The 10,754-nt window shown below is 43.0% G+C and overlaps 1 protein-coding gene across 4 annotated transcripts in view; it reads left to right on the top strand.

Annotated features, from left to right (window-relative positions):
• The first annotated feature begins 669 nt into the window (after positions 1-669).
• mlip (muscular LMNA-interacting protein) overlaps positions 670-10,754 on the top strand; it is a 48,519-nt gene continuing 38,434 nt past the window's right edge. Inside the window, exon 1 of one of the 4 annotated variants that reach the window (XM_014180163.3) lies at positions 670-842. In XM_014180163.3, coding sequence (XP_014035638.2) covers positions 744-842 — 99 coding nt within the window. In that variant the 5' untranslated portion in view covers positions 670-743. Of the gene's footprint in view, positions 843-5,589; positions 5,696-10,754 lie in introns of those variants that run through there. The other 3 variants (XM_014180162.3, XM_014180166.3, XM_014180165.3) reach the window with 3 other exon arrangements.

Raw genomic sequence — 10,754 nt, 5'->3', positions numbered from 1 at the left:
TGGTTATTTCTTAAATCTTTGTTTAATAAAGAATCTACTCTTCTCAGACTGCATCGCCCTTTCATTTAAATAACTCAATTGCCTTTGAAATGATAATTGTAGTTACAATTATAACTCTTTAGTTTTTTGTTGACTAAGAATGAACAAGTAGTTCCCCAAATTAGACTTTATCACATTAAAACCATTCCTCTACACCCCTCAAACTCAACTCTGGACCTCAAAGTCAGTTCCACTGCATTTTCATTGTTCCCCTCTAATCAGGGACTGATTTAGACCTGGGTCACCTGGTGTGTGCTATTAACTCAGGTAGAACAGAACCTTGTAGGGTAAGAGTTGAGTACCCCTGCTCTACACTATTCTTTGTGCAATTGTCTATGACTGTTTTAATGGGAACAGACTTACTGTATATATAACTGTGGGGAAGTGGGTGAAACACTTGTCTTTGGTCATCACTACACCTTCGGAGACCGCCGCTCCAGGGACCCCCTCGGACAAATTTGAATTGAGAGAAGAGCAAATACAATTGTGGCCATGCATTCCCGGGGGCACAGAGCACAGTTGCTAGCGATGGCATGATCATTATAGTTATCGGTGCCCTGCAGGCTGGATGCCGTCTGCAAGCTATTTGTGGCTTTGTGTGTCTATAAATGGAAGCCAGCGCTGCTCGGCACTTATCACAGGTTAATACATGTTAGGACTCCATATGGAAAAGTTGCCTTAACTGAATTATAGTGTGTAGCCGAATGGACCTCTGTAACCCTGAGAGCATTTCACCTTTACCTGGACATAAACAATGCCAAGATGTGGAGAAGAGTGACAGCTCAAATGAGAGCCAGGGAAAGGTAAGAAGGGAATCAATATTTTACTTTGGTAAAGAACAAAGGAAGTAGCAGCTTAATCATATTGAAGAGGTTTTACTTAAGGCTAGTATATTAACACCTAGTAGTGTGTAAGGTGTTTCCCTTACAAAAAAGACTGCAGTTTTGAAACAGCAGTAAAAGTGCAGTAACTGCAATCGACTGTGGTATTTTGGGCGCAGTAATTGCAGCATACTGTAGTTATATTGCACTCTAACTGCACTTATACTGCACTGTGACTGCAATCTTTTTTCTTAAGGGTTGTGCTGCCAATGACCTTGGTTGAAAAAGCCCCCCCCCATGCACTTTCATTTGCACTCCCATTTGTGACACACAGCATACTGCTTTGTTTGGGGAAGACTTAAGTTCAAGTTTTGTCACATGCGAAGTACAGTGAAAGGCTTACCTTGAAAGCTCTAACCAACAGTGTAGTAATCAATATCAAAATAGTACAACTAATAAAAACCAAATATATATATATATATATATATATATATATATAGTACCAGTCAAAAGTTTGGACACACCTAATCATTCCAGTTTAAAAAAAAAAAAAAAAACTATTTTCTACATTGTACACTGCTCAAAAAAATAAAGGGAACACTTAAACAACACAATGTAACTCCAAGTCAATCACACTCCTGTGAAATCAAACTGTCCACTTAGGAAGCAACACTGATTGACAATAAATTTCACATGCTGTTGTGCAAATGGAATAGACAACAGGTGGAAATTATAGGCAATTAGCAAGACACCCCCAATAAAGGAGTGGTTCTGCAGGTGGTGACCACAGAACACTTCTCAGTTCCTATGCTTCCTGGCTGATGTTTTGGTCACTTTTGAATGCTGGCGGTGCTTTCACTCTAGTGGTAGCATGAGACGGAGTCTACAACCCACACAAGTGGCTCAGGTAGTGCAGCTCATCCAGGATGGCACATCAATGCTAGCTGTGGCAAGAAGGTTTGCTGTGTCTGTCAGCGTAGTGTCCAGAGCATGGAGGCGCTACCAGGAGACAGGCCAGTACATCAGGAGATGTGGAGGAGGCCGTAGGAGGGCAACAACCCAGCAGCAGGACCGCTACCTCTGCCTTTGTGCAAGGAGGAGCAGGAGGAGCACTGCCAGAGCCCTGCAAAATGACCTCCAGCAGGCCACAAATGTGCATGTGTCTGCTCAAACGGTCAGAAACAGACTCCATGAGGGTGGTATGAGGGCCCGACGTCCACAGGTGAGGGTTGTGCTTATAGCCCAACACCGTGCAGGACGTTTGGTATTTGCCAGAGAACACCAAGATTTGCAAATTCGCCACTGGCGCCGTGTGCTCTTCACAGATGAAAGCAGGTTCACACTGAGCACGTGACAAACTTGACAGAGTCTGGAGACGCCGTGGAGAACATTCTGCTGCCTGCAACATCCTCCAGCATGACCGGTTTGGCGGTGGGTCAGTCATGGTGTGAGGTGGCATTTCTTTAGGCGGCCGCACAGCCCTCCATGTGCTCGCCAGAGGTAGCCTGACTGCCATTAGGTACCGAGATGAGATCCTCAGACCCCTTGTGAGACCATATGCTGGTGCGGTTGGCCCTGGGTTCCTCGTAATGCAAGACAATGCTAGACCTCATGTGGCTGGAGTGTGTCAGCAGTTCCTGCAAGAGGAAGGCATTGATGCTATAGACTGGCCCGCCCGTTCCCCAGACCTGAATCCAATTGAGCACATCTGGGACATCATGTCTCGCTCCATCCACCAACGCCACGTTGCACCACAGACTGTCCAGGAGTTGGCGGATGCTTTAGTCCAGGTCTGGGAGGACATCCCTCAGGAGACCATCCGCCACCTCATCAGGAGCATGCCCAGGCATTGTAGGGAGGTCATACAGGCACGTGGAGGCCACACACACTACTGAGCCTCATTTTGACTTGTTTTAAGGACATTACATCAAAGTTGGATCAGCCTGTAGTGTGGTTTTCCACTTTAATTTTGAGTGTGACTCCAAATCCAGACCTCCATGTGTTGATAAATTGGATTTCCATTGATTCTTTTTGTGTGATTTTGATGTCAGCACATTCAACTATGTAAAGAAAAAAGTATTTAATAAGATTATTTCTTTCATTCAAATCTAGGATGTGTTGTTTAAGTGTTCCCTTTATTTTTTTGAGCAGTGTAGATACTTTTGTACCTGTTTCCTCCAGCATCTTCACAGGGTCCTTTGCTGTTGTTCTGGGATTGATTTGCACTTTTCGCACCAAAGTACGTTCATCTCTAGGAGACAGAACGCGTCTCCTTCCTGAGCGGGATGACGGCTGCGTGGCCCCATGGTGTTTATACTTGCGTACTATTTTTTGTACAGATGAACGTGGTACCTTCAGGCAGTTGGAAATTGCCCCCAAGGATGAACCAGACTTGTGGAGGTCTACATTTTTTTTCCTGAGGTCTTGGCTGATTTCTTTTGATTTTCCCATGATGTCAAGTAAAGTGATGTGGACAGCGAGGAGCTTGAAGCTCTTGACCCTCTCCACTCTGACGTGGAGGGAGAGGTTGTTGTCCTGGCACAACACTGCCAGGTCTCTGATCTCCTCCCTGTATGATGTCTCGCCGTTGGTGATCAGGCTTACCACCGTCCTCCGTCGTGTTGTCAGCAAACTTGATGGAGTTGGAATCACGCGTGGCCACACAGTCCTGGGTGAACAGGGAGTACAGGCGGTGACTAAGCACACACCCCTGGGGGGCCCCCGTGTTGAGGATCAGCGTGGCAGATGTGTTGTTACCTATTCTTACCACCTGGGGGGAGGCCTGTCAGGAAGTCCAGGATCCAGTTGCAGAGGGAGGTGTTTAGTCCCAGAGTCCTTAACTTGATGAGCTTTTTAGGGCACTATGGTGTTGAACACTGAGCTGTAGTCGATGAACAGCATCATCATATTGGTAATCCTCTTTTCTAGGTGGAAGAGGGCAGAGTGGAGTATGATTGAGATTGCGTCTTCTGTGGATCTGTTGGGGTGGTATACGAATTAGAGTAGGTCTAGGGTGTCTGGAATGAAGATGTTATGTGCCATGACCAGCCTTACAAAGCACTTCATTATTACAGATGTGAGTGCTACAGGGCGGTAGTCATTGTGGCAGGATGCCATAGAGTTTTTGGGGACAGGAATGATGGTAGTCAGCTTGAAACGTCGGGATTACAGAGGAGAGGTTGAAAATGTCAGTGCATTTGTCAGCTCTGCGTGCACACAGGTTATTGCTGTACAGTACATTTTATGATACATTTCATCTAGTCTTCACTATCTAGTCGCCGTATCACAACAGAAAGAATCATGCTACACATTAGCAACTTCTTCAGTGATTTACTACTGCTACCGCTAACTTTTTTAACTACAAAACACAGAAACTGTCACGTTGGTATAAGGGATCGGGAGACAGGTGCAGGAATGCGTAAGTTCTTTTTTATTTCTTTACCCAAATTACAGCGTGCCGTGTAAAGGCACAGGGACTAAGACCAAACAAACACGTATACAAAACACAGGGTTGAAACCCAAACAAAAGAGCGAGGAGTACCTCGAGTAAATAACATAAGCGCACAATGATACCACACGGGACGAGACCCAGAATCATCTGCGCAATACACACAGCACGAAATCCAAAACAACACAGCACAGGTACTCACACAACCAACGGACATTGGAACAATAATCGACAGGCAATGGTGAACAAAGGGCACACTTATACAAGTACTAATCAAATGGGAATAGGGACCAGGTGTGCGTAATGACAGTTCCGGAGGGATCCGTGACAGAAACACGCCATTTTCACATATGTTGATGTTGGGGTGATGCTGGAGATGATGTTAAGAGTTAGCATTTCATTGGCTGTCAGAAATTAAATACATGAATTACTTTTCTTTAATTGAATGGGATTCAACTGCTTGTGAATTTCATTAGCCTAACTGTTGTTCATTACTTTGCTTTAAATTAAAGTAGTACGGTCGGAATTCCTCTCTCAGCTGTGTACATTTGAGGCTACAGATCAGGAAGAATTGGTAGAACAATATTCGTACTCCTGTCAGCATGTGTCTACAGTAAGAGATATTGATTCAAACCAGATGGAACAATTTGTGCTGTAAAGAACTATACTTACTGAAGGCCTGTTCACTAGTAGATGCTGAATTGCGCTTTGAGAGAAACATGTCTCAAAAGTCCAAAAAAGATGATTGCCTTTACTTCTGCCTCACTTGAATATTGAATAGATCTTTATTGAGTTGTGCCTCCCATACCACAGTCTGCATGCTGGGGACAGCCAGTTTCTACTTGGCACAGATGCTGTATAGAAAGTAATTTATCTATTATGTTGGGGTCAGCATCACGTGTTGGGAGCTCAGCATTCTAATGTGTTTGGTCCATGTAATGTCTTACTATGTCACATCATAACTTTATGGGACCCTAAATGGAATGTCAACCAACGGTCTCCGTGGCATTGAGAGGTAATCTAAATGTCTAGTGTGCTACTGCCTTACACACCAGATCACAGAGACGTTTTCTCTAAAATAGGAACGCTTTTTCTTGCCGAAGAAAGTGATTGTCTAGAGCGCGTACAAACCCTATATCCACCATGTTATGACAGACAGACTGGTCTCAGCAGCGTATTTACGGAGCAGCTGGCAGATGGTTATATTTGTATATTTACTTTTGAAGGAGGGGCAGTGGATGTAATTAAACTCTTGACGAAGTGACACACCCACTTGTTTATGTTCTAGCCTCAATGGAGATGCCAAATCCCCTGAAACTAGAAATTGCTTAGCGGTCCATAATGTAGATCTACAATTCTGTGTTAAATAATCTCCAAGCAATTCCATGTAAGTACACTTTTCTCTGTGGTCTTGATCTTGAAATGTTTAGAGTAAAGTGAACATCCAGTCAATAGTGGGTGTATGTGTGACTATCTATAACGGACACCAACAGGGGTGGTCTGTTTCTGGGAATGATCTATTACTGTTTCTTGTTGGTGTTTGGTATTGGTCAGGGTATGTGCCATGAATTCTCTGGAGAAATACCTGTGTGAGCGCAGGCCCAGTGAAATGACTGGCAGTATTGCCCCACAGTGGGGGAAATATGATCTGTGAGGACGGTATGACCGTGGCAATACTCCCAGCAATTAAACCTTCAAGAGGAGCCCTAACTGGCAAGTAGGAAATGCCTGCCTTAACCTTTAAATCATTTATTTACCCGCTGTTGTGACTACAGAGGAAATAGAGAGACAGGGGCTAACATGTGAGAACACACAGTTAAAATAAAATGAAAGGTTCCTAGGATAAAGCATATATGCTTTTTGGCTGAGACTACTGTTTACATATTACTTGATACGATGTGAAGAAACACAAACCCCGGAACAGACACATGCATACACACACGATAACATACACACTATAGATATTGATTTTGTGTTGTCGATATTTGGTAGTATAGTAGTGGCCTGAGGGCACACCCTTACTGTCTTGTGAAATCTGTTGTGAATGTATTGTAATGTTTTTAAAATGGTACAACTGCCTTAATTTTGCTGGACCACAGGAAGAGTAGCTGCTGCCTTGCTATTGGCGAACCATAATAAATACAAATACACATCCACCTGCTTTTGGTAAAAATCCATATGCGACCTGAATGGTTGGGATGAATCCAGACATGAAAACATATTTAGCCATTCGTCATATGGACCTCAATGATAAAAGTTGAGTGGATTTGATGAATGTGGTGGCAAATGTTATTGTAGTGATTCAAATTGATAAAACTGGTGGGAAATGTAACTGAACATTTAAAATGTACTTTAAATATTCCAAGGTCATGAGACAAAAGGAACCATTGAATGGCTCTTCTTTTATATGATTTACACTGTTTTAATTCATTTGGTGCTGAATTTATCAATTCAGTTGTCAATTAATCCTCCGTTATCTATTTGATTCAATAATCATTTACACCACTCATAGAACAGTTGGCCAACAACATAAGAAGAAACCCTTACCACAGAGCTAAGCATTATATTAGGGGGCTAGACATTAGATTAGGGGGCTAGATGTTAGATTAGGGGGCTAGATGTTAGATTGGGGGACTAGATGTTAGATTGGGGGGCTAGATGCTAGATGTTAGATTGGGGGCTAGATGTTAGATTGGGGCAGTTACTAGCCATACAAATGTGTAATTAAAGTTAGCATTCAACGTGTCTTTTTTCAATAAAAGGTCTTCATTAGTATGACTTGCAGGCATTTGGCTGAAATGATAGGTGGCAGGAGTTCTGAGAAGCTTTGTTATTGTTTCTACTGCTGATTGCTCCTTTGAGGTTTGGGATAGGGTTAAAATCAGTGGCGGCTGCTGAAGGGAGGACGGCTCATAATGGCTGGACAGAGTGAATGGAATGGCAACAAACACATGGAAACCATATGTTTGATGTATTTGATACCATTCCACTTATTCCCCTCCAACCATTACCACGAGCCCGTTCTCCCCAATTAAGGTGCCAACCTCCTGTGGAACAACTCAACAGTTAAATTTAGGCATTCATTCTGATTGGTTAAGTTAAAGGGTAAGGTTTAGGGTAAGGTTAAAATGGTCCCTAGCACTGGGGATTAACCCCACGATCCTCGGAGGCTGCAGAGCCTTCTTGATGGCAGCCTACTTAATGGTGACAGCGCTCACCATTGCCCCTAGTGGCAGGTATTGAAGGCATCTCTCGACGTCCTGGGGAGCTGGATGAACGTTAAATACTGCATTGGATCTTGTGTGACCTGGCTGGTTGAAATGGCTGATTGTGGCTTTAAACCCCTAATTTTCTCTCCATTTCTGACAGTGACTGAAGTGTAATCATCAAGTAATGCTACAAGTAATGGCCCCATTTAAGAGATGATAGCAACATGTCTTTTGACATCTGTATTTGCCACTCACACTCAGTTTTAAGTGCATTTGTTGAGCTAAGGCTTTTGATGGAGTAGCTGGCCTCTAGAATCTAGATTGCTGTAATAAAAGTGAGGTAGAAAACCATGATCATGAGCGTTACTATCAAGACCACGGCTTCTTTTCACAATCACAACAACTTATCTTTGTTTTTAAAAGGGGAATGATTGGGCCTCCCAAGTGGCGCAGCGGTCTAAGGCACTGCATCGCAGTGCTAGAGGCATCACTACAGACCTGGGTTTGATCCTGGGCTGTATCACAACTGAGTCCCATAGGGCAGTGCACAATTGGCCCAGCGTCATCCGGGATAGGGGAGGGTTTGGCAAGGGGGCTTTACTTGGCTCATTGCGCTCTTGCGACTCCTTGTGGCGGGCCGGCGCCTGCAGGCTGACATCAGTCATCAGTTGAGCAGTGTTTCCTCGGACACATTGGTGCGGGCGGGTGTTAAGAAGCGTGGTTTGGCGGGTCATGTTTTGTAAGATGCATGACTCAACCTTCGCCTCCGGAGCACATTGGGGAGTTGCAGCGATGAGACAAGATTGAAAAATGGGGTAAAATATATAAAAAGGCGTGAGGTTCAATAAGTGAGGTTCAATAAGTGTATGATATAGTACATCAAAACATAAACACAATGCTGAGAACTTTTTCTGGGGGGGTGGACCCTAAGCAAAATGTTGTTTGATGCAGAGAGAAGAAAAATATGAATTTCCTGAAATTCTACACATTTTGCCATGGGGTGCAGAGAAAATATTGCAGTTTTAAAGAAAGTTTGCTGCAATTCTACACATTTTGCCATGTGGCGGAGAAAAAAAGTACCAGTTTTACAGCAAATTTTACTGCTGTTCCACACATTTTGTCATAGGGTGGAGAGATTTTCTTTGCAGTTTTAAAGCAAATTTCCTGCAATTCTACACATTTAACCATGATATACTGTATGCCATGTTAATATGATATCTGAGTGAGATTGACTAACAAAATCAATGGGGGTCCCCTGGAGGTCAGGGCCACACGTGCTCTTCATGCTCGGTCAATAATTCAACCATGATTACTACAAGTTTAGATAGCTGGCTGGACTAACTTATCAATCTAAAAATATTTAGCTGACATGGGCTAATTGAGTGACTGTCAGGGACTACTAATGCACAACCAAATTTCGAAATTTCACCTTGTGTATTCTACTGTTCTAACTCTCAACAGTAAGTTCAGACCCCAACTGAGTTCCTAAAACTCTGTTTTTTGAGGGGGTCAGAGGCCCCCTAGCAACGGGGGGCCCTAAGCAACCACTTATGTTGCTTTATGTCCAGGGCCGGCCCCTATACTATCACATCACAAGAAAACAGACAACATTTACCACATGCTCCTCACATCCTGTTCACAGCTAAGATCATAGTCACAGAAAGTAGGGGTACTGAGGGTGCTGCAGCACCCCCTGATAAATCACAATGAACAAATAATTAATATAAATAAATTAGTGGACTAGGCCTTTATTATTCCTGTATGAGCGGAGAAAAATACTTGACTGCAGAGCGGGGGAGAAAAACACCCCCGTAGACAACACCCCCACCCGAAAACATCTTCCTGCGGCCATGGCTAAGATGACTTTCAATGAGCAATAATGCCCACTTGCATTGTCGTATTGTATACAGTGACCTCTCAATGGCTACAAACCTTATGTTGCTGTACCATAATCAATAATAGCAATAGTCAAATACAATACAGGCTTATACTGTATAGTATAAATCCATTATTTGGCAAGCATAAAAACAACATTCACACTCAATTTGAACCAGTTATAGTTGATAATTAATGATTTATAAAGTACATGTTAATCATTATTGTCTAAACTATCAATAAACCCTGTACTCTGCAGACATTTCAGATGCAATATCAGACAAAGGATAGTGGCATGGGCAAGGCGGCAATGGGTGATTACTGGGCTGGTCAACACTGATTGAACCCCAGCTACAGTGCCGTGATTTATCCTGTACCTCTTGTACCTTTTGAAGTGGAAGGGCATTCTTACACAGCACCCTCTAGATTGGGAGTAATTAGCACTGTGACTACCAACCCTTGAGACAACCAACCCTTGAGAAAAACAAACCCTTGAGACAACCAACCCGTCTCTCATACCAATCGACTTCTGTGAAAATGTGTCTCCTCTTATCTCCAAGGGAGCAGATTCATTTTTCTCAGGTATAACATTGCATGAATTATTCAGAGTAGGAATACAATTTTTCCAACTCTTGGTTTTTTGGATGATCTCTTTGTTCATGGTGTCTGGGTAATCCACTTTTGATGTGGGTATAAAATATCTTGCTGTGCGTAATTAACAAAATTCGTATCTAAAAGGACCTAGAAGCATTTACTGTATGTAACATATTAAAGTTATGGTCTGTCAGTCATATTGTGTCACTAATTGCTGTCAGCCTACTCTGTTTTCCACTATTTATAAGGACAGCTGGTGAGAGTGGACATTTCAAAGGCTGCTGATAGCACTCTTGTTTATTTTTTTCTGAGTAAATCTCATTCAAATGGATTTATAACGGCATTTTGTTTTGGGGAGTATTTCTTGTGGAACTTATGAAAGCTTGGGAATGGGCAAGCCGTTTAGCCCTCTGCCAAGATATTAACTGAGGTTGGTATTCAATCATTTGCAGTGTATTTTCAGAAAGCATGTTTAATTTCCACAGCTGCTGTACCAATTAGCTACCCTGTGGCGCAGCGGTCTAAGGCACTGCATCTCAGTGCAAAAGGCGTCACTACAGACCCTGGTTTGAATCCAGGCTGTATCACATCCGGATGTGATTGGGAGTCCCATAGGGTGGTGCACAATTGGCCCAGCGTCGTCCGGGTTTGGCTGGGGTAGGCCGTCATTGTAAATAAGAATTTGTTATTAACTGACTTGCCTAGTTAAAGGGTAAATACAAAATAATAATAATAATAATGAAAATCAAACACAATTCTGAAAGCACT

This window comes from Salmo salar, chromosome 28, assembly GCF_965601325.2.
Source record: "Salmo salar chromosome 28, fSalSal1, whole genome shotgun sequence".
Taxonomy (NCBI): domain Eukaryota; kingdom Metazoa; phylum Chordata; class Actinopteri; order Salmoniformes; family Salmonidae; genus Salmo; species Salmo salar.
This window is presented reverse-complemented; position numbering and strand designations above follow the sequence as displayed.